Raw genomic sequence first — 24,859 nt, forward strand, 5'->3', positions numbered from 1 at the left:
AGCCATAATCATGTTAATTCCGAGTAACAACAAAAATTCAAGTAAAAATTCATAAACATTACAAATGTCATTAAGAGAATTCAACAACCATTGTGACCATACATCCCACTCTCTCTTTTTTCGATTCTGGGCAGCCCATCTGCTCAAGCATGAGCTACCTCATTACAAGATAAAAATATTTTCCTTCGAAACAAACGGAAAGAAAAAAAAAAGTGGGAGGCCGTCTAGGAAGGAGAAGTAAATATTATTGTTTTGTTTGAACGATAAAATATTTGAATTTATCATCTTTATTCTTCTGCTAAGACTCCACCCCAAACTGCATTTATGCAATTGTCAAAATTGATGAAATATTGCCATCCTGAGCATGTTGTTGAATGTGCCATGAATTGTCACTTGTTTCATGGTGGCTTTATGCCGTGATACTATTTGGTTCATTCTCGTCCCTGTTAGCATCTATTTCTCCTCCCCATTTTATAATTTTGTCTCCGGCGATCGAAGCCTGCATTGTGTATCAAATTAAGATCAATCTTACAGAAATCATTCACTAAAATATAGATGATATTAGGAAAGTTGATGTATGTAGTTACCTCTTTATTCCAGTTTGTGCTATAAATAAGCCATAACATAGCACATGTTTGTACGATAAATCCAAAGAGCATTCCATTCCAGATCCCCTGAAAGTATTAATGTGGCAAGATTTTGTCCCATTTAATTTTAAATTAAGATTTCTAATTTGAAATTTGAAGCTTTTCCAAATTTTGCATATATTCAAGACAATGGTCCTTGGTAAAATGTAAAATTGCATACTACTATATAATATAAATAAAGACGAAGAGTGGATTACCTGGACACCCATGTTAAGAGCGAAACCCAGTAGGAGACTCGAAGGAACACCAATTATATAGTAACAACCAATATACACATATGCAACAAAAGCTTGCCACCCTGCTCCAATGGCCACCCCTAACGCAGTACCATAAACTCATGTTCAGTATGTTAATTTTGGGTTAATTTTACTAAATCCTCCAAAACTATATATTAATTCATATTGTATATCAATAAATTCCGTGAATTTTTTAAAGAAAAAGAAAAAGAAAGAAAGAATAGAGCTATATAAGAAGCACAAAGCAAGGAAAGATTTAAAATAAATTGATACCACATAGAGAAAGCTGAACACTGTTGAAGGCAATGCATGCTCCTAGCACTGGCGTGAGCTCATATACAAGCTGTTTGACCTCTGTATTGGTTGAAAATAAGGCTGGATACTGTTTTCGGGTGATTATTAGAATGACTGCAAAAGAGATACCGATTAACGATGAAGTTATTCCGACTACAGCTGCCGTAAATTTTGCAGTTTTCGGACGAGCTGCACCCAGTTCATTTGACACCCTTACGCTGCCCATTTATTCAACACACAAGTAAGCAAAATTTTCATACTTTTTTCTAATCCTTTTTTACTTTACTAAATTCAAAAAATATATTTATTTATACTTTTGTTTTGATTTTATCTTAATCTTTTGTTAGTAAATTAGAAAAACCTTAGTCTCATGGAGTGTGTCAGCTTCACACCTTATGGCTGCATTGAATCCATAAGCTGCCATCGTTGTCCAGCCCAGTATGTTGTTGCTGCAAATTCAACAATATTAACAACAATAAACACCAAAAACCAATTAATGACACTGGATGTTGTAGTAGGCTATGCATGAATGTCACTCCTCTGCTACAAACAGTGTGATGTAAAATTATGCATACCATTAATGGATTGTAAATTTGTTATGGGGGAATACTTCAATGTCCCAAAATAAATAATTTTTTGGTTTCCCAAAGTAAATATCACAATTGAAATGTTAAAGTATTAATTTAACCATCTTACATTGAACTAAATCAACCATTATGCAATAAAAAAATACTAAAATATATCCTCTTAAAAAGTTAGATACTTAAAAAAGAACATTCATTCTGGGATTAAAAAATATTTTATACCCAAATGTTTGTTATATGTGTTTTTTTTTTTTTGGTAACTTTCACACAATTTATTGCCTCAAAAAAATAAAAAAAAAAAAGAAAAAGAAAAAAAAACCAACTGACCCAGTAGTGCTAGAACTTCTGTTCCATGCCTAACCTTTAATTCAATTCATTTTGTTCGCTCTCAAGAATTTAAAAAATATTTTGTACATGCGTCATTTGTTTTGACGTAAAATATATTTTTTAAAAAAAATGTTCTTTTTTCAGAAAAAATATATTTTTTATTTTTATTTTTATTTTTCAATATTTAACAAAAGTCTAGATCGATGTTGAAGTTGAGTCTATTAGACGGGATATGTAAAATAACTTGTTGAAAATTTATGGGTAATCTATTTTTGTTAGCTTTTAATATTTTTTTTCGTAAATATTTTACGATAACCAAACACCAAAAAAATATATATATATATTTTACATCCAAACAAATAAAGCTTAAAATTTTTGCAGTTTAGTGTTTTGAAAAATAATATTCAGGTGACTAGTTATACTTATTTGGTAATTAGGAAAATGAAAACTTGCTTGATTTGTAACTCTGAAAACAGTTTTTTAAGAATTCAGATAAAAGACAGTTTTTTAAAAACAAGCCTTTTTATAACTGAGTTTTCAGAAAATAGTTTTCATAAAATTGAACCAATTAGAGTTTTTTTTGTACAATTATCTATTTTTAATTTTTTTAAAAAATAAAATTATTTTCTGAATTACAAACCAAACAGAGCCTCATATATTCTGGCCTAACTAATGACCGAGAAAATCAGGACTCATGTGTTACCCAACTCCAAATTGTGTGATGATAATCTTTCCACAATTGTATTTATTTTTTGTTTCATTATTATTTATGGAAGCTGTCAGCGTATTTCTCATTTCCATGGCTCTCAATTATGCTTGTTTTTTTTTTTTGGGTTCTTTTCTTAGGGGCACCATGTGACTAATTATTGAATGTTATTAGTCAAACTTGCCATCATTCTAAGCCCACAAACATACATAATAGAAGAAATAAAAAAACAAAATTTGAGTGTGAATGGAAAAACTTACCATATAGATGAGGCATCCACTGAAACCTCTTCATTCTTTAAATATCCGGCCACGAGAACTGGGATCGCAAAATACCACGTGTCTAAGCTGCAGAAAACTTATAATTAATAATAATGACTTGGATATAATTAATTATAAATCCAAACAAGTCTATAAAAAAATCATTTTGCCACCCAGACTTAACATGTTACATGTATATATTAACTAACAAAAACATGTTGGTGATACTAATGAGTCAAATCATAAATAATTTTTTTCCCGAGTTCTTTTTGATCAGTTTTTAGGTCAAATCATAAATTGTTTAAGTGTATGTTCATGATACCAATGAGTCAAACCATAAAATTGTTTGAGGGACGTGGTAAGCTCACACGTGATTCAGTCATTTGACCCACGGACGGTGGCTACTTAGGAGAAGACTTTCGGCTGAAACTTTTACACTAATAATGCAAGATGGTGGGATATATATTCGTGATTTAGTCACGTTTTACATTACTTAATAAATACTAACACTGTGTTTAATAATTACATCACTATTTATAAGTAACATTTTATCATCATTTTTAAATAATATCACAGAAGTCTAAAAATAATATCACATAGTTTAAAAAATAATACCACCACCATTTATAAATAACAACACATAACACTAAAAATAATATATCCTAAAAAGTAACATTATCACATAAAGTAATATCCTCCTCCCTTTTTTTTTTTTTTTTTTTTCATCCCAACAATTTGCATGACATTATGCAGTCCTCTGTCTTCTGGTGGTTGGGAATCCCAAGGTCAAATAATGATCACGTGTATTAAAATTTAACATGATGGCCCACAATTGGGATGAATTCAATCAAGAAACTTACCAGATCATAACTGCTGACGCGAGAGATAGCCTAACGAACCCCCAGAGATTCTGAAAGGCCTCCAAGGAGAAGCCAGTCCAAGCTCGACCACAAGTCCCACTCACAACATACACAAACTGAGCCACCACAATGAACCACCATGACGCGTTCAGCACAACCGCTGCACCCGCCAGTCCCCACCCCAGCTTCAGCATCAACAACCAGCTAAACAAACTATGCAGAGCCAGTGCCACCCCCGAGATCACCGCCATGGCCATGAACTTCCTCTGTGCCTGCAGAAACTTAGCTAGTGGAAAATTCATGGCTGAGGAGGCCCCGGATGACATGGGCCAGATCCGACTCGCAAACATAGCATTCAGTCCGTACAGCTGGGCCAGCCCATAGAAGGACACTGCCATATGGGCCGAACGAGAGTAAGCCCATCAAAGGTGACCAAGGCTTACGAAGGAATAGGCCCAGATCTAGCAATTAGTAAATATCTTGTAAATATCTTGTAAATATCTTGTAAATATCTATAAATAGGAGATGGAATGAAATGAAGGGGGATCTTTTTGGGTTGAGGTGTAAGAATTCTAGAGAGAGAAAGTGGAGAAGGAATTTCTTGCATCTTCAATTGGCGCCGTCTGTGGGAAACGCATGGAAGTTTGGTTGATCAATGAGGAGTATCGAATGGATTCAAACCAATTCGGTTGATCGAGACTCGATCTTTGGGATTTGAATCCAGAGCTGAGCGATTGTGACCTGCTCTGGAGGAATTACAATTCTTGAAGCTTTGGAGTGACTTCAGATCTACGAGTTGTTTGATTGTGGCAGGATCTGACGGATTTAGAGTTCAGACAATTCAGATCTCGTAAACAGTGAGCATAATTCGGAGGATTAGAAGCCAGATCTAAAAAATTCCTACTCACGAAGCTCAGATCTACTCGCGAGCTTGAGATTAATGCCTTTACTCCGTTCGGGAATAATGATAGGTGAAAGCTCCAATCCGATGGAAGCTGTCCAGCAAACAAAGCTTGAAGAGTTGATGAACTTGATTGAAGCTCTCAGAAAAGAAAATGCAGAATTGAAAGCTGGACTGCAACATCGGCAAATACCTGCGGTTTCGCATCCACCTCCGGTCGGAGAAGGAGGTGTTCAATCCAATATCGCGCATCAAGGCGATCAGAACGAGAACAATCAGTCAGCTCACCACCGTGATGAAAGGATGATGGACAATTTGCCGCCAAATGTTCGTCGAGTTGAAGATCACGAAGGATCGACTCACGCTGATCCGCAGCGGGAAAGGTTTGACCGAGAGGAAGTGATGGAGGTTGATCGCCGTCGAGTAGCGTCGCCTTGGCAAAGAGAGTTCATAGAGGAACGGTCGTTCGATCCGTCTTACCGGCCCTCCATGGTTACTGTCACTCATCACGGTTCGGAGGGCAGAACCGTAACTCACAGAGCTACCGCTGGACTCCAGAGAGAGAATGAAGCTCTCCGATCCGCAGCTCGGACGGTGGATTCACCATTCACCGACGAGATCTTGAATGCGCCGCATCCAAGGAAGTTTGCTATGCCAGTCTTTATTCTGTTTGACGGAACGACCGATCCGATCGATCATGTGTATCATATCCAGTTGAAAATGGCCCTGAATACGGAAAACGACTCTTTAATGTGCAAATGTTTCCCTACAAGCCTGGCCGGACCGGCGCTCAGCTGGTTCAAAAACTTGCCTAGGAGCTCCATTGGCAGTTTCAGGGACCTGTGCGATCGGTTCATAAGTCAGTACTATGGGAACAAACGCCCGCCGAAGGACATCTCGAGCCTGTTCACGATGCGGCAGCACAAGGATGAACGTCTCCAGGCCTTTCTTACCAGGTTTAATCTCACTAAGAGTATGGTGATCGAATGCCACCCTTCTACGGCAGTTCAAGCCTTCAAGTTAGCCATGACACGCGGAACTCCGTTTCACACCAGTCTGGTAGGGAATACGCCGGCTACCATGGATGAACTCAATGAGAGAGCCGATGGCTTTGTGCGCCTCGAAGAAGAGGAGGCAGCTAATGCTCGGACAACGTCGCTTGTGTCGACCGAGGAAAAGTCCAAGGCAAAGATCAGGCAGAAGCAGGCTCAGCCGCAACGTCAGACCACTTGGAAGGCCGAAAAAAGGTCTAGGGAGGAAGAGTTGATTACTCCGCTGAAGGTCACTCTGGCGAGGCTGTATCAGGAGAACAAGGACAAGTTTCATCCACCACTGCCAATTAGACAACCCCTCGAACAGAGGGATCAAACTAAACATCGTGCTTTTCATTCTGATTTCGGACATCAGACTAACGAATGCAGGAACCTGAGGAGGCAAGTGGAGATGTTGATAGCTAGAGGGGAGTTTGCGAGTTATGTTCAAGGCTCGGCGATGGAGCAGAATCGACCAGTGGAACAAATAAAAAGGAGTCATAAACAAAGCTCCCACAATTCGCAACCAGTTCGTATAATCAATGCTATCCATGGTCGACCCGAGCCTAGTGAAGAGTCAGATGAGCTGCTACGGGTGCGCCTGCGGCAGGCGCAGATGAAGAAAAGGGTCGGCAATGTGACCACTCTACACCAGCAGAGCCCGTCAATGCAGATAAAGTTCGACTGGACAGACCTGCAGCGTGTTCAACTGCCTCATGACGACCCGTTGGTAGTCAGTTTGACAGTGGCAGATTGCTTGGTGCGCAGAGTTCTGATCGATCCTGGGAGCAGTGCGAATGTTATGCCGAGGGACACATTTGACAGGCTCGACATTAAACCAGAGAGGCTCAAGCCCACCGGAAATCCCTTATTAGGGTTCGATGGGAAGAGGGTGGAACCCGTCGGGATGGTGGAAGTAGAAGTTCAAGCTGCAGAACGAGCTCTTATGGAAACTTTTGTGGTTGTGGAAATTCACCCCTCGTATAATCTCCTGATGGGAAGAGGATGGATTCACAGAGTCCGAGGTGTACCCTCAACTCTGCATCAGGTCATGAGGTGCCTCGGGCCCGATGGAGATAAAGTAATAGACATTCGGGGGGATCAGGTCGCAGCCAAAGAGTGTTATTCCGTCACACTAAAGCATGCTGGGAAAGGAAAGGCGCCCGTCCGTTCGACAAGCCCCAGATAGCAATTACAGGAACCTCCACTCGAGCAGAATAGGGTGGAGGAGTCAGCCGACTTGACCGAGGAGTCCCTTCTGGATGTGCAGATCGATCAGTCCAGGCCAGAACGAACTACCAGAGTAGGTATAAGACTGACCAGAGAAGAGCAGCAAGAGCTAGTGGATTTCTTGTCCCACAATGTCGACGTATTTGCATGGAGTCACCTAGACATGCCTGGAATTAGTCCTTCCGTATCCTGTCATTCCCTGAATGTCAATCCTAATTTCAAACCAGTGAAACAGAAGCAGCGAAGATTTGCTCCAGAACGTAATCAGATCATAGCGGAAGAAGTCGGTAGACTGCTTGATGCGGGATTTATCAGAGAGGTGCACTACCCTGAGTGGTTGTCCAACGTCGTTGTGGTGCAGAAGAAAAATGGGAAATGGCGAGTATGCATTGATTTCACCAATTTGAACAAAGCCTGTCCGAAGGACAGCTTCCCGTTGCCTAAGATTGATCAAATGGTGGATGCCACCACTGGGTATGAGCGTTTAACCTTTCTGGACGCATATTCAGGTTATAATCAGATTCCTATGGACCCCGCAGATGAAGAAAAAACTTCTTTTGTCACCGAGCGAGGAACATACTGCTACAAAGTTATGCCTTTTGGACTAAAGAATGCGGGAGCAACTTATCAACGACTTGTTAGCAAAGTTTTTAAGAATCAAATGGGTAAGACTGTCGAAGCCTATATTGATGATATGGTGGTAAAGAGTAGGAAAAAGGATGATCATCTGAAGCATCTGCAAGAGGTATTTGATGTACTAAAGCGATATGGGATGAGGCTCAATCCGACCAAGTGCTCGTTCGGTGTGAGTTCCGGGCAGTTTCTGGGACACGTGGTCAACCGCAGGGGCATCGAAGTTAGCCCCGCTCAAGCAGAGGCTTTGATTAAGAATGCCGAGCCAAAGACGATCAGAGAGGTGCAAGCCCTAACAGGACGAATAGCTGCATTAAGTCGATTTATTTCAAAATTGTCAGACCACTGCAAACCATTCTTTGACACGATTCGGAGCCATGGAAGGCAGGTCTGGGGGGATGAACAACGACAGGCATTGACTCATTTGAAGCAATATATGCAGAATCCACCAGTCCTGTCAGCCCCAGAACCGGAAGAAAAGTTATTTCTATATCTTGGAGTATCTGGTGCCGCGACGAGTGCCGTTCTGATTCGTTGCAAGGAAGGGGTGCAATACCCGGTATTTTATGTAAGCAAAACACTGATGGAGGCAGAAAAAAGATACTCAAAGGCCGAACGGGTGGTACTTGCACTTGTAAATGCAAAAAGAAAGTTGAGGCATTATTTCGAATCCCACCCCATAGCTGTTCTAACAACTTTCCCAATCAGAACGCTCATGCACAAGCCAGAGCTCTCGGGCAGAATGACAAAGTGGGCCATAGAGTTGAGTTCATTTGACATAACGTACGAGCCGAGAACAGCTGTTAAAGGGCAAGCGGTGGCCGATTTCCTACTAGAATGTGATGCCGAAGATACGGAAGAGGACCTTAGAAGCGGCTCTTGGAAACTTTTTGTGGATGGCTCCTCTAACCAGATGGGGGCTGGGATTGGGATCAAACTGCAAACCCCAGAGGGTACTTCCTTGAGCCAAGCACTCAGACTTGAGTTCCGAGCCACCAATAATGAAGCGGAATACGAGGCGTTGCTAAATGGATTAAAGTTGGCCAGAGAGCTACAGATCAAAAGTTTGACAGTGTACAGTGACTCGCAGCTGATTGTTCGGCAGGTAAATGGTGAGTACGCAACCAAGGATGACATGATGGGGGCATATCGTTCTGCCGTTCTGCGTAGAGCCAAGGACTTTGCAAAGATTGAATTCATACAGTTGCCGAGGGAACAGAATGCAGATGCAGACCGTTTAGCATGCAGTGCTTCGAGTTGCGGTGAAACATTGGCGAGGGTGATTCCAGTAGGAATAGTGACCCAGCCGTCCATTTTCGAAGAACCGATGGACTCGGACCTTTGGCAAGTATAAACCGAGTTGGATTGACCCAATCATTACCTATATTCGAGATGGCGTTTTGCCTATGCAAAGGGATGAAGCTAGGAAACTCAAAAAGAATGCTGCCAAGTACGCCATCGTGCGGAACCAGCTGTACAGAAGGTCCTATTCTGGCCCGTACTTGAAATGTGTCACCCCCGCGGAGTCGCAGCAGGTATTGCGAGCTATTCATGAGGGTGTGTGTGGCAATCATTCTGGGGGAAGATCGTTAGCGCATAAAGCAATGACACAAGGGTATTTCTGGCCAAACATGTCAAGAGATGCGGAGGAGTTCTCTCGAAGGTGCGATAAGTGCCAACGATATGGACCAATGATCCACCAACCACCTGAGGAATTGCACGTAATGGCCTCGCCGTGGCCTTTCGCGCAATGGGGGATGGATGTGGTCGGTCCTCTGCCAACTGCAAGAGCTCAGAACAAGTATGTGTTACTGGCCACGGATTATTTCACTAAATGGGTGGAGGCAGAACCGTATCCTAGCGTGACTCAGACTCAGGTGAGACGATTTATCTGGAACAACATTATCTGCCGCTTCGGTGTTCCCAGAACAATAGTCATGGACAATGGCACAAACCTCGACAGCAGGCAAGTAAGAAAGCTGCTAGAGGAGTATGGAATCAACCAGAAGTTGGCTGCAGTAAGTCATCCTCAGGCCAACGGACAAGCAGAAATCACAAACAGAACCATTTTCGCCTGCATTAAGAAGAAGCTGGAAGATCATAAGGGGAAGTGGTTGGATGAACTCCCGAACGTTCTATGGGCTTACAGAACCACCCCAAGGCGGCCGACTGGGGAGAGCCCGTTCACAATGGCGTATGGTACCGAAGCAGTTATACCGGTTGAGCATTTAGTCCCCACTATCAGAAGCTTAGCATGGAGTCGGGATCAGAACGACAAGATGTTAAGATTGAACCTCGACATGATAGACGAAAGGAGAGACGCAGCGGCTATAAGGCTAGCATCGTATCAGCAAGTGCTGGCGAATAGTCACAACAAGAGAGTAAAACACAGAGATTTTGCCCCTGGCGATCTGGTTCTGAAAAGAAAGGTGGGGATGGTCAAAAAAATGATGCCACCCTGGGAAGGCCCATACAGAATTGCGGAAGTCATTGGCAAGGGGGCATATACGTTGGAAACCATGGCGGGAAGGTTGGTCAGCAAGCCCTGGAACGCCACGTCTCTGAAGAGGTACTACCAATAGAAGCTAAGTTCTGGCTTTAATTGGATGTTATTTGTTGTCAATCAAATACGTATGAATGAGCAAGTTACTGGAATTTACAAAAAAAGAATTTTCTTTTCCAACGGTCTACTATAAAAATTTAAAGCCAAGTGGCAAGTGGCATTCTAGCCGAGCGCCAGGCACTTAAGCAAGATAAGTGGCAGCTGGCACTATAAGCCGAACGCCAGACACTTGCTAAAAATTTAAAGCCAAGTGGCAAGTGGCATTCTAGCCGAGCGCCAGGCACTTAAGCAAGATAAGTGGCAGCTGGCACTATAAGCCGAACGCCAGACACTTGCTAAAAATTTAAAGCCAAGTGGCAAGTGGCATTCTAGCCGAGCGCCAGGCACTTAAGCAAGATAAGTGGCAGCTGGCACTATAAGCCGAACGCCAGACACTTGCTAAAAATTTAAAGCCAAGTGGCAAGTGGCATTCTAGCCGAGCGCCAGGCACTTAAGCAAGATAAGTGGCAGCTGGCACTATAAGCCGAACGCCAGACACTTGCTAAAAATTTAAAGCCAAGTGGCAAGTGGCATTCTAGCCGAGCGCCAGGCACTTAAGCAAGATAAGTGGCAGCTGGCACTATAAGCCGAACGCCAGACACTTGTTAAAAATTTAAAGCCAAGTGGCAAGTGGCATTCTAGCCGAGCGCCAGGCACTTAAGCAAGATAAGTGGCAGCTGGCACTCTAAGCCGAAACGCCAGACACTTGCTAAAAATTTAAAGCCAAGTGGCAAGTGGCATTCTAGCCGAGCGCCAGGCACTTGCCGTAAACAAACACGCGGCGAAGCTAATATAAAAAGAAAAAGAGAGAAAAGATATGTATGTACTGAAGATAAGTTGAATAGAGCACAACACATAGGGAAAAAGAGTTCTGTCATTTCATTAATATTGAACATTGAGTTTACAAAAGAGAGATGTCCATCATTACAAGAAGATATGAACTAGAAGAATTCGAAGGAGCCCTAGCTAGACGCCTCAGTACCAACAGCATCCTGGTCTTGCCGACTCGCCTCCTCGGCCCCATCAGCCGCCTCACCTTCATGAGGTGGGGAATCCAGGTGAATGACTGAATCGTTCGGCTGGGGTTCAGCGTCAGCAGTGGCTATAGAAGGAGCCACGGTTGACGATTGGGGAGCGGTCAGTGGCAGAGCGGTAGGAGGAGCTGTGATGATCCTTGAGGATGCGATGTCCTGGCACTCATCAAATATACGTTCCGCTTCGGTGGGTTCTGGGTCGACATAGACCCCCAGAGGCTCGATCCCCAGATCCTTGTCTACCTCATCCGGAGTGGAGCTGGTCTGTCCCTCATCCGGAACCCGGTCGGCGAAACCTTCCCGGAATCCTTGAGCATACCGAAGAGCACCGACCCTGGAGAACCGAGCGTGAAGGGCCAGCATCCCACCACCCACTCTGCTGATCGCGTCGATCAGAGCGGTACGCTCGTCCAGAGCTCTTTTTTCAAAAGCCATCCGAGCAGACTGTTCATCAGCTAGAAGGCGCTGGAGTTCTGCCTTTTCTTCTCTAATTGATTCCCGCTCAGTCTGCCAGACGCTCTTCTCAAGCTGGAGGGCGTCCTTCTCATCCTGAAGGGAATCATTCTCCTTCTTCAGGACATCTCTCTCTTGCTCGGCTTTGTCAAGCCGAACCAGCACCTCGGTATTCTTCATGGCAAGGAGGTCGTTTTCTTTATTAGCCACCTCCAGGCTGTCAGAATACTTTCGGGCCCTGGCGTTCCCCATCTTCACCTGCTTCTGCATGGCCATCATCCCGAACAATGTCTGCATAGGTGCACAATAAAAACGGTTAAACCAATAGTCAGAACGGGCGAAGGCAAAACCAAGTAATATAAGAGAATTCATGAGTTATAAAATAAAAGTCACCTCCATAGCAGATTGGGGAAAGCGACTGAACACGTCCTTCTGGGAAAGGCCCTTTGCCGCCTCAAGGTCCTTCGGAGTCCACATGCTCCTGTAGTAGGCCATAGCGGTCTGGCCATTCTTCAGCATGGTCTCGTTCGGTTTCACGAACGTCCCATCCGTTCGGGTGTACCGAGGGGCCCATGGCGGTAAGCTGGGGATAGAAGGGGGGCCTGAAGCAGAAGCAGAGCCACCAGCTGCAGAAGGCCCAGAGGGAGAAGGAGCTCTGATCGCTCGGTGCAAGAGAGTACCCGGCCCAGAGACCCGGGTCCTTCTAATGAGAGGCTCCTCCTCAGGATCGATTTCACTGTCAGGATGAGGCCTTTTGCCTCGTTCTTTGTCCCGACCGCCCCCCGTAGCAGCAGGAGCTATGGTAGCTGGGGAGGGCGCGTTCTGGTTGGCAGCAGGGGCGCTGGCAACAGGGTTAGTCGCCACTGCGCTCGGGACAGTGTCAGATATGGTGGCTGAAGAAGAAGCTGACGCTGGAGAGGAGGTCGCCCCAGCAGCAGGAGTGGCTGGGGGAGTATTTTTCCTCCTGCCAAAAGAGGGAATCTGAAGTCTGCTCATGTTGTAGCCGAGTGATGAGAGCGCAAAGAGGTTGTCTGAAGTGAGGAGATCTGAGCAGGAAGGAATATCGTTCAGAACGTATCTCTTCAAGTAGTTACTCCTATCCCTGCAAACACTATAGCTCAAGTCATCACAAGGTATTCCCAAGGAGCGGCATAAGTAAGTGCAAAAACGAGGAACGCATGTTTCACAGGGGCAGTCATGTTTATGGGATTTGAATTTTTTATAGGAGGAGACAGAGCAGACACCAAAGGCGCTCGGGATTGGGTAACCCTCTGCAGCCGGCGAAGACCAAGCCCCACTAATGCCCACTATGCTATCCCTCCAACCCTTTTCAGATTTTATTGTGTCAGTACATATGGACATCTTCTCGAACGGGTAGAGGTGGTAGAAGGGCTCGTTAATACGGATCTTACTCACCTTATAGCACAGAAGGAGGTCTATGAGGTCGAGGTCCAGATTTCTGTCACGCATCAACAAGAGCATAACAGATATGATTCTAAAGAAGTTGGGGTTGACCTGCAGAGGGGATATCCCCAACCTATTGAAGACATAACTAAAGAAAGGGTGCAGAGGGAACCTAACAACATTCAATTGAAGGTTCGTGAATAAGACTTCGCCAGGCAGGAGGCCGGCGCCGGTCGTAATGTTAACGTCTTGGGGGCAAACCCTAACTTCGATGTTATCAGGAAGTCTAAGTCTCATACGAAGAACATCCAGATCTACAACCATGGTGGAAGTGATAGAAGAATCTACAAGAGGGTAAATGGAAGCCTGCCGAAAGTAAAAAGAACGAAACTAACCTCGAAGGACTGCAAGATCGCTGGAAGAATGACTCTTGAAGAATTTCACCAAGGAAAGCTTAGCACTGTTCTAGAAAAGAGAGAGACTTGGCTGATGATGGAGACGGTAAAGGGAAGTGAAGTGAAATTCTAGAGCATTATAAAGGCGAGGGGGCCCGAGGGCCGAAGCGTCGGGAAGGCGAGAAATCCATCGAGCCCCGGAACATTGATGCTGGATCTGACCGTCCACTCCCCCACGTGGTTATCTCGAGCCGTCAACATCATGATGAGACGCCATCAATAATTACCCCTTATTTAATAAGGGGCAATTATGGGGGCAGTTGAGGAGGCCCCGGATGACATGGGCCAGATCCGACTCGCAAACATAGCATTCAGTCCGTACAGCTGGGCCAGCCCATAGAAGGACACTGCCATATGGGCCGAACGAGAGTAAGCCCATCAAAGGTGACCAAGGCTTACGAAGGAATAGGCCCAGATCCAGCAATTAGTAAATATCTTGTAAATATCTTGTAAATATCTATAAATAGGAGATGGAATGAAATGAAGGGGGATCTTTTTGGGTTGAGGTGTAAGAATTCTAGAGAGAGAAAGTGGAGAAGGAATTTCTTGCATCTTCAATGGCATAGGCAAATAGCTGCGGAAACATCCACAAGGCCAATTTCCCGGCTGCCTCAGATATCTCGTCAGTCTGGCCGATTAGTTTCAAGAATTGGGTTCCGAATATATAGAGAAACATGAGTCCTAATGCTGCAGTGTTGAGTATTACCCACGATCTTTGCATGTATATCCCTAGCATTTCAAGATGACCAGCTCCGAATGCTATCCCACAAAGTGTCTCTAGTGCACTTCCCAAGCCCCACTGTTTCATATAATCCATGGCATTAGTCACGAAATAATTTGTAGCCACAAAATAAAATTTGTTGCAGAAATTAGAATTGGGACTAATTTTTGAATATGTCGCCTAAAGTGTAAAATACAAAATCTGTTAATGTCATATATATATATGAACCTGTATGTTGGAAGATATATATGTTAGATATAAATACTACCATGATGCCATAACCGAAAGCAGCAATGGAAGTGTTTTCAACGGAAAGGGCAGCAAGAGCAGTAGTTCCAAGATGGCCCACAAAGACTTGAGTGATAGCGGCCATGGAATATTGAAAAATGGAGGTGAAGATAGCCGGAGCGGCGAGCAACCAGAGCTTCTTGGACTCCACAGAGAATTCTCTAAAGATGTCCCGGACTCCATTAATTGGACCTATGTCGTTTCCACCATCAGCAGAACAGGTTGAAGTTAGATTGTGGTCAATTTCTCTACTAGTGGACAGGAGTGGCTGCTCATTATTTTCCATGTGTTCGCAAAGCAAGCGATTGAACTTTTTGAGCTTTGATATATGTAAGAGGTATATATCATTATATATACTATACATATAGCCCCAACATTTCACCAATCATGCACGTCCTAAGCCCATGGCTGATATATATATATACACACACAAACTTCGTTTTTTTTATTTCAGTTGAGAATTTATTATATTCGGAAATGCTTCAGATCTAGCACTGTAAATTTTTTTTATTTTTATTTTTATTTTTATTTTATTTATTTATTTTTTGCTCACAGCAAGCTTATCTTTGTCTAACACTACGTGGATTTATTCTAGCCTTTGGAATAGTGTTTGTGTACATACCAAAGTTTTGAGTAATGAGTGGTTGACGGGACAGCTCACCGACCAGACCATGGGTAGAAATTTTCTTAATATAGTGCCTACACCCATCCTTCATTGATATGCAATGTTTTCTCGTCGTATATGTGATGGGATTAATGTAGGGTTAGTCATCAAAATTATGTAATTTACCAATTGAAAACCTCTCAAATCTAATTAGAAGGTTCTCTTTTCTTTTGAATTCCAGTCATCTTGAATCATTACATAAGAACGTGATACATCCTCGTTCATTTTTTTTTGGAAGTACTTCATCATTCATTGCTTAAAGAAAATTATGAATATTCTATAATTCAAGCATAGGCAATTTTAAGAGCGAATTGATTTGGAATTGATTAATTTGTACAATTTTTTTTTTATATGTATTTAAGGGTATGAATGTCTAAATAGCATAAACCTTCCATATAGTTTCAAAAATAATACCAAAAGTGTTTACATGCCTAAATGCCTTTGCCCCCGCTACTCTAATAATATCTTTTTATACAACTAAAAGGCAATTCGGGGGAAGCGAGCTAGGGGGCAGCAGGAACATGGCCCCCACAAACTTTTTGAATTTTTTTATATTAATATCTTCTATATATTAATTAATTTTATAGATATTATTCTTAAAATTTGTCAAAAATTTTAATTGGTCCCCTTAATTTTTTCAAAACACTCACATATTGACTCAAAATAGAGAGTTTGAAAATTTGCCCCAAAATAGAGAGTTCCAAAATGAATTTAGTATATGTCTCCTTGAAATTAAAAAAAAAAAAAAAAAAATTCAACTTGAACCCTTTTAAGTAAACTTTTAACAATTCGAATATTGTGAAAAAATTTATTATTATTATTATAGTTGTTATTACAACACATTATTAATTTATTTATTAAATATACACATGTACAATATCTATAATATTAATTCAAGAAAAAAAAAAGGGATAAAAATCACTAAAGTTCCCTCATGTTTAGTAAAAAAAATTAACTTCAAAAATTTTTGAAAAATAATATTTGCAAGAAAAAATATCTAGAATTATATAACAATCTTCATTGACATCTTGTTTAATTTAAAATTATTTTATTTAATTAAAATTCATTATTATTTTTCTAATATTTCATCTAACTATATCTTTCCCAAGTGAAATCAAAATACTCAAAATTTTTCTTCCAAAAATTAGATTTTTGAAAAACTGAAATAATTGATGAAAGAAAATGAATTCTTTGACAATGCTTATTTCTATACCTACTCTCTTTTTTAATTGTAACTTATTGTTTTTTCTCTATATTTTCCTTTCTAATATTAATTTTTTGCACTCATTCTTGAATTTAGTCAAAGTATATATATACTATGACTGGTATTTAAACAAAATCATATTACAATTGATTTATAAAATTTTCAAACTTTAATTACATAGTACAAATCCGTCTCCCAACCTAAAATTTCTAGCTTTGCCTCCGACAATTCAGTGATTATATAAATATTTCTTAAAGGTTTTAAGAGTTAGTTGATGGTAGGGGTTATTTATCACAAACGCCAAACTTGAGGTGAAAACGGTGTAATTAGGACCACACATGTGACACACGGACCTATGCAAGGTTCAATGGGAGTAATTGTCCGAACGAAAATTTTATTTTTGGTATTATGTATTTTATTTTTTTAACTATATTTGGATTACATATCTATAAAAGTTAATACTACCCTGACTGGAATTATAGAAAAATTCCACCCTTGCGGCATTGCCTTCACTCAACGATTTGAAATATTTTTATCATGATATTGTTCAAGGTCGCTTCTCACATAATCTTCTGAGGTCGCCCCTGATTAGGGCAAATTTTGTCATCTGTGTGTAATTAAGACAAAACTTAGAGAGTGAGTGTAATTCATTGTACACTTTTTTTTGTTTAAAAAGTTGGCATTAAAAATATGACCACACAAACACTATATTCACTATATATAATATATAGGATATAAGAAAAAAAAAAAATTATATATATATATAGTTTCTTATATCCTATATATTTTTATTTCAATAATATAAAATTTTAAAATATTGAAATAATAAGAGTATGGAGTGTTCCAGAGAGGATGATTCTAAAACATTAAAGAATTGATAAAATTGGTAGATTGGATAAAGTTATACAAGAGTAAGTGTGTAGATATTTACAATATTTAGGTGAAAAGTTCAAAAAATTAAATTTTAATTCTTAATTGTAATGCATTTTAGTTTTTCACTAAAGGGGAGATGGGGAGATGCATGCGTACGCTTGGCCACCAAATATAACGGCCTAGTGATTCGCGATTTGACTTCAAAACTTAAGTTATTAGATAAGAGAAACACTCAATTCATATATCTATTCATTTACATTTTCATTCTCATTCAAACGCGACGGGGACAAGTCATTCTTTAACAACTAATTTGTAACAATAACAGAAAAAATAAATATAGAAATGTTCGAACTATGTGAAATTGCATATCTGTCTGTATTTGACATGTTACATTGATCTGTTTCAAGAATAAGTTGTCTGTGGAACGAGGCAGTGCAATCATCTATATGTCCTTTCTACGCTCTATCTAATGCTTTGGGAACTATGTAGGACATCTTACTTCTCTAGATGCTTATGATATCCAGCGTAATTATGACTTTATAGAATTGGAATATAAGGGTTGATGCGAAGTTTGTTTAAATTTGTTATTAAATGTTGCCACAAGGCGGACCGGAAGTATATTTTGGGGAGAGGGACTAATATATTTTAGGGGGGTGGGTGTTAATATATTTTGGAATGGACTATTATTATTATTATTATTATTATTATTATTATTATTATTATTCTTTTCTTACGAGGCTGACCTAGAAATATATTTTGGAGGAGGTACTAGTATATATTTGGATGGACTAGTAGTCTAGTACTACTATATATAGGAGGAGGAGGGGGCGGGGGCCCCTTTGGATCCGCCCCCATGATCGATCCTTCTTCATTTGTTCCATGGCACTCTATGCCATCAGACCGTTTTATTCATACTCGTTCTTGTCAGTAGCATCTATAGCTTCTCCCCATTGTATAATTTTGTCTCCGGCAATGGAAGCCTGCATTGTGTATCAGACTAAAGTTTTATTTTTATAAATCATTCACTAATTGTAGGTCCATCTTTCAGCAAAGTATATATCTATGAAGCTTCTATGGTTTTGATGTATGTAGTTACCTCTTTATTCCAGTTTGTGCTATAAATTATCCATAACATGGCACAAGTTTGTGCGATAACTCGGGAAAGCATTCCATACCAGATTCCTTGGACGTATCATTGTGATGAGATTGTGATTTACAGAATTAAGAAGATGACTAAGTGATCTACGACCATGCATGCACTAGAATAAGTCAACACACCAACACTTCAATTTTCAACCTCCACATATAATGTTCTCAAACTCCTTAAAAAATATCAATGCACTAAAACAAATAAAAACCTCCACAAGGGCCGATGCCTTCTACAAAAAGGTATGCTTGGACTTAAAAATAAAACAATTCAGTTTAAGCCTCCACTTGGGCTGTCCAAAGCATACAAATTGGTAAACAATTAAAGTACTAAAATTAAATAGAAATTACAGATGGTTCTTAAGCAACTTCAATTTTTTTTTTTTTAACTGCTTCTAAGTCCAACGTTTGCTCCACTTTGCTTTAAGTATCTAATTGACAAATCAAATGAGAAAATAAAAATAAAAATGACTTAAAAGTAAATAATCAACAAAGAACTAATGTCTAATTCAATTCTTTTAAAAACCGTTTGATCTCCGGCAACGGCGCCAAACCTATAATGCTACCTAGCGTGTGCACAGAATAATGTACAACACTTTAGGTTTACAAATAATGTCAAGTGGGCATCATATTTTAAAATTTATAAAACCACTAAATACTTATACTATGGAGTATAAAGCGAGAAGGGATCGTCCCAAGAGATCTAAACAATTATAGATTTTTGGAATTGAATTCTACTTTAGTGCTTAAGTGATTGCTAAAAAGAAATTTTTTTTGTGATTAAAACTAATTTTAATTTAAATAATGCAAATAAATATTGAGTTTTAAAGATTAGGAAATAGACTTAAGGTGTAGGATTCACCACTAAGCACATTCCCTAACTTACTTTCAACTAATTAGGGAAATAATAACATGTAATTAAAATGTGGCTAACAATTGCAATGAAAAGTGTAAACCATCAACTTCAAGCATGAATCAACTACCTAATGACAATTAAACTAAGTGTAGTGCAGTTCACCAATTCAAAGCATGATTCATTAATCCAAGTTACAAATTTAACACACTTTAATCTAGAGGATATGCAATTGTGACAATAAGTATGGATTTCAAATAATTGTATGGATTGTCTACTTTCCTAATAATTAAATTGCAATTAACTAATTTACCTTAAATTAAACTAACCAAACATGAAATTAAACTATTTAAACTAGACATTAAAATAATTATGTAGTACAACCCATTTAATATAAGCAATTTCCATCAAATCAGAACACAATTACATCTGATTAATACAATGCATAACCATCACATGATTCAACTCACAAAAAAATCAAGTGTAAAGATCAATTATCATTCAAAAACATATAAAACAATATGAGATTGACAAAGATAATCAATTGAAAGAATTATTATATATATATCAAAGTTATAACAAAAAATTACATAAATTAAATCCCCAAAATAGTAAAAGAGAGAAAAGTTAGGTTACATGCTTAGGGTTTGTCCAACCCTAAGTAGAAGAATCAGCCATTCATGGTTGATAGAGTTGAAGACAGGATAATCCCCATCATCTACTTCATCTTCTCTGAGCTTTTTCTTCTTCTCTGTGTTTTTTCTCAAAACCCTAACTTTCTCCTCTTTCGCGTGTTTTTCAGAGAGCATAATATCGATTACAGAAATAAAACTTAATAAAAAAAATAATAAAAACTCCCTATTAAAATTAGGGGTGGCAAATTACAACACGACATGACAACACGACATGAACCCGACATGAGTTAAAAGGGTTTGGGTTTGGCATAAATGGGTTTGGGTCATAAAAGGGTCAACATGATTAACTCGTTTACTTAAACGTGTCGGGTTAGGGTTCAAGAGTTTAACCCGTGTAAACTGTTTATGACCCATTTAACTCAACATGTTATAATCGTGATTATGACTTATGTAATATGTTACATATTTAAACCTAATTACTATGAATAATTAAATTATTTCAATATAAACTTTGTTCATGCCTTATGATTTTTCTTTTTATTTTGAATATTTGGGTTAATTATGACAATTTTTTTCTATTATTTTGTATTTGATTAAATATTAAATGTCTCGTTTTGATAAACAAGTCATTAAAGGGGTTAACACGTTTACCTGTAAAATAAACGGGTTGGGTTAGTGTTAAGATTTTTGACACAATTATTAAATGGGTTGGATTTGGGATTACCTATTTAGTATAATACCCTTACATCGATACGATACGAACATGACCCACGAATACGAATTGCCACCCCTAATTAATATAATGAAATTAAAACTAACCCTAAAAAATAATGGTTCACTAGGCTTTAAGTAACAACCTTATTAGAGCCAAATAGGTTACAAAATAAGCCCAAATAAGTGAATCCCGTAACCATTAAAATAAGACAATCCCGTAACTGGTCTGCTGCCAGTAGCAGGGTGTTCGGACGCAACTTTTGGCTATTGTCCCGATGCTCTGGCTTGACTGCAAAAATGTTATAATTGACCGATTTAAACCCGTTTGAACTTTATTGCTCTGAAATACACATAAACATAAATTAGGACTAAAACATGAAAATAAGATAAATGCAAAGACTAAATACCCTAACTTAGGTGCTGAAATGTGCAATATTTAAGTACTTATCAGGGTTTGTACTTGAAATGTGTTACCCCTACAGAAGCTAGACAGATCTTGCGAACCATCCACGAGGGTGTGTGCGGCAATCATTCAGGAGGAAGATCTTTAGCGCACAAAGCGATGACACAAGGATATTTTTGGCCGAACATGTCGCAAGATGCAGAAGACTTCTCTACAAGATGCGATAAGTGCTAAAGGTTCAGACCATTGATCCACTAACCACCTGAAGACTTGCACGTTATGGCCATACCATGGCCTTTCGCGCAATAAAACCTGGTATTTATTTTATTGTTTAAATTTCAATTTTTGCATTATTTAAGTGTATTTGTGTTTGTTTCATTTATTTAATTGTAGTTGTTTTTATTTAATGGTTTTAATTATTGCTTTAATTGTGTTTATTACTGATTATTTAATTATTTTTGTTTTAATTAGTTGTTTTAATTATTGATTAATGGTATGCATTTATTTAATTAAATTTAGTTAGTTTTCACGTGACTATTATATAGTTCCATTCATAAGTAGCCGACATTGCTTAACCTAGATTTCTCTATGGGCCGTGTAAATCCAATTAGGGTTGAGAGAGTCTAGGATTTGTATGGCTTATAAATACTCATCTACTGTGTCTGCCTAGTGTTTTAGAAGTATATTACGCCATAGTAAGACACAAAAAGTTTGGAGACGTCTGGGAAACAACCAAGTGAAGAAACAGAGGTTTCGCCGGAGATTATAGACGGACGTCGGTGTAAGGCAAGTTCTATCCTTACTCTCTCCCTTAGGCTTCGTGTTCTTTGTATTCTTAAAAAGTTCTAGGATTAATTGAATCAATTAAAATCATTCTTTGTTCGTGCTTAAACTGAAACTTATCAGTATGTTTTTATGCTTTGTAAAACTGTTAAAAACATGATGTTTGTTTGCATAAATCTCTGTTTAAAGCCATGTATGTAATGTTAACTGAACTTAAGCATGGATTGGGAATGTACTAGATTGGGTTGTAGCCTCTGGAAGTCATGACGTGACGTAGCAGAAGTGTAAAACAGAGATAGAAGGCGAAGAGATGAGGCAGAAAGGGGGAGAGCCGGCTCTCCTTTGGAGAGAGCCGGCTCCCAAGGATGTGGGAGCCGGCTCCAAGGGTAAAGAGCCGGCTCTACACTTGTTTGGAGCAGGCTCTTGCTCTAGTGATCTGTTATTTTGTTTTTCCGTGTGTTTTCCTTCAGACAGTGAATGGGTTTGAATTTTCTGGGATGTTCAAGGATTGTAAGTGGAGATTTAGATGAGTTCTCTGGTGGTATCAGAATTTCAGAGGATGTAGGAATGAATATTAAATCACTTAGGATTGCTAGGTGGAACATTAATCAGTTTCTAGCAAGTTACGCAAACTATTGTGACTGCAGGTGGTTCAAATTGTTTAGGTTGTTTTATGAACTGTCTGTGAATGGTTATTAAATATTAATCATGAGCATGTATCTGAATTACACTTGTTTAGAATATGTTAGTGTTGAAGAATAATAATTCTTAAATTTAACACTAATGGGATTTTGTAAAACAACCTAAACTAAGCATGTATATATGCATACTGTAATTCTGTCTTGATGTTTGCATTAATACTGTTAGTATTAACTATTGGAGGAATGGACTTTGTTGATGTTTACTCTAAATGTCTGTAATATTAACTGCTGAGTGTTGAATGATAATTTGAAATAATCCTATCATTATATTAGATTTAATGAAACAACCTAAACTGAGTAGGTTTGTATATATATGGTGACTATATTTCTTGATGCTTACATTATGACTGTTAGTATGAGTGTTGGATATACAACCGAACATGTTTATGTATATAGCTGATTCTGTTTATTGATGCTTACACTATGCCTGTTAGTATCAGTGATGGAGATATGGATTTAGTTGATGTTTACTTTAATTGCTGGATGATATTATCAACTGCTGGATGATTGGATAGTATACACCGGTATAGGACGGTGGTATACTAGGGACGGTTTAGATTCAAAATACCAAAACCTACCTACTCTGGATTTGGAAATGGATTAACTAAAAGTTAAGTCATATTAAATTGTAGTGTCATGACAACGACTAGTTGAGCGGCACTACTAAGGATTCTGGACGGATTTTATATATATTGTTATGGTACCTCGATATGGGCTTGAGTCTCAGGATCGACGGTTAGGGAGTGTATATGCATTGGGATGCATAACTGGATACGATGGTTGGAGGTGTACCCTGTTTAGGTTTAGGTACACATGCCTACTTCGTGTGCGTTTTAGCATGTTACCTCTATTCAGGTTAAGACCGGCCTGTAGTCCAGTGAGAGTCTTCTGTTGTGACTATATATATACTTACGGACTATTAGCTATTGTTGAATTGTTTAGGATGTACATGTTTATCGGGCCTCTGTTCGGATTGTAATAGTATAGAACTTGCGCGTGGGCCTGACCCACTTCTATTTTTTAGGTACACGACAGTTCCAGACTTAGACGTATTCGTGTTGAACAAAAGATTTCTACTCACTCTACCGACGATGTAGGATTTCTCTCCATAGCTTATATGAGGATGTTCTTTCAGTTGTTTTATTTTAGTTTGGATTTTTATTAGGGGTCCATTAGAGTTGGATTCCCTAGTTGTTAAACTTATGGAGTTTTGGATTGTCAGATTTTCAGTATTCAATTTTTAAAGGATTTATATTTAGTTTATTTCAACTTTTAATATTTAATCTTATTTCATTTTGTATTCCGTGTTCGTTTTAAAGTATTAATTGTTAGATATCCCTCGGGTTTGGGCTTGGGCCTAATCAACTCGTGTCTCAGATCTGAGGGGTATCACACTGAATACCAAAAACTTGCACAAAATAAAAGCCAAGTGGCAAGTGGCATTCTAGCCAAACGCCAGACACTTAACCAAGTAAATGGCAAATGACACTAGGAGCCGAACGCCAAAAACTTGCACAAAATAAAAGCCAAATGGCAAGTCGCATTCTAGCCAAACGCCAGGCACTTAATCAAGTAAATGGTAAGTAGCACTACGAGCCGAACGCCAAAAACTTGCATAAAATTAAGAACAAATATTGAAAATTTAAATGAAGTTGTCATTTCATTTATCATAAGTTGGAGTATAGGAGCTTTGCAAAATGAAGTTGTCATTTTATTCATCATAAAATAATTCTCGGATTACATGAAGTGACATTGAAATGAAAGGAAATAATTACAAAAGCCAACAGAACTCTACTCTGTTGGGTCTTCTCCTATGCCTGACCCGTTGCCTAGTCCATTATCCTTGGTTGCTTCATCCCCTCAGAAGGGAGAGTAAAAATGAATGACCTCATCAGTCGATAAGGCTCTGTCAATGGCAGCAACAGTGACTGGAGTAATGGTGGAGATGGGAGGAACGTTCAGAGGGCGAGCAAATGGGGTCACCCCTGAGGCTGCTATCTCATTGTACTCGATGAATATGTTTTCAACAAGGGTAGGGAGTGGATTCGTATAAGTGTTCGGCGGGTCAATATCCAGAAAGGCGTCCAGTTCGTCCGGACCCGCACAGGAGCTGGTTTCGCCCTCGGGAGGAGAACGATCAATAAAACCGTCTCTATACCCCTCGGCATATCTAAGAGCCCCTATCCGAGTGAAACGAGCATGGAGAGCTCTCATGCC

General features: G+C 39.4%; 1 protein-coding gene across 1 annotated transcript; it reads right to left on the reverse strand.

The window, feature by feature from the left end:
• Window positions 1-17: 17 nt before the first annotated feature.
• Window positions 18-15,091, reverse strand: LOC132276318 (protein DETOXIFICATION 29-like). Its single transcript, XM_059777693.1, has 9 exons — window positions 14,647-15,091; window positions 14,220-14,456; window positions 3,915-4,219; window positions 3,055-3,141; window positions 1,570-1,626; window positions 1,157-1,395; window positions 845-963; window positions 588-674; window positions 18-499 (listed from the first exon to the last, which is right to left on the reverse strand). The coding sequence occupies exons 1-9, from the start codon at window positions 15,028-15,030 to the stop codon at window positions 410-412; spliced, it is 1,605 nt and encodes a 534-aa protein (XP_059633676.1). The 5' UTR covers window positions 15,031-15,091; the 3' UTR covers window positions 18-409.
• Between the last annotated feature and the right edge of the window lie 9,768 nt (window positions 15,092-24,859).

The sequence above is a fragment of the Cornus florida genome, unplaced genomic scaffold (genome assembly GCF_030987335.1).
Source record: "Cornus florida cultivar Cherokee Brave unplaced genomic scaffold, ASM3098733v1 CherokeeBrave_3.0.0_Hap2_Chr10, whole genome shotgun sequence".
Taxonomy (NCBI): domain Eukaryota; kingdom Viridiplantae; phylum Streptophyta; class Magnoliopsida; order Cornales; family Cornaceae; genus Cornus; species Cornus florida.

Coding starts and splice junctions, on each gene's coding strand:
- LOC132276318 (XM_059777693.1), bottom strand. CDS start 15,030: ATGTATAGTATATATAATGATATATACCTCTTACATATATCAAAGCTC. Junction 3,142..3,914: donor GCGTCAGCAGTTATGATCTG/GTAAGTTTCTTG, acceptor AGTTTTCTGCAG/CTTAGACACGTGGTATTTTG. Junction 500..587: donor GCACAAACTGGAATAAAGAG/GTAACTACATAC, acceptor TACACAATGCAG/GCTTCGATCGCCGGAGACAA.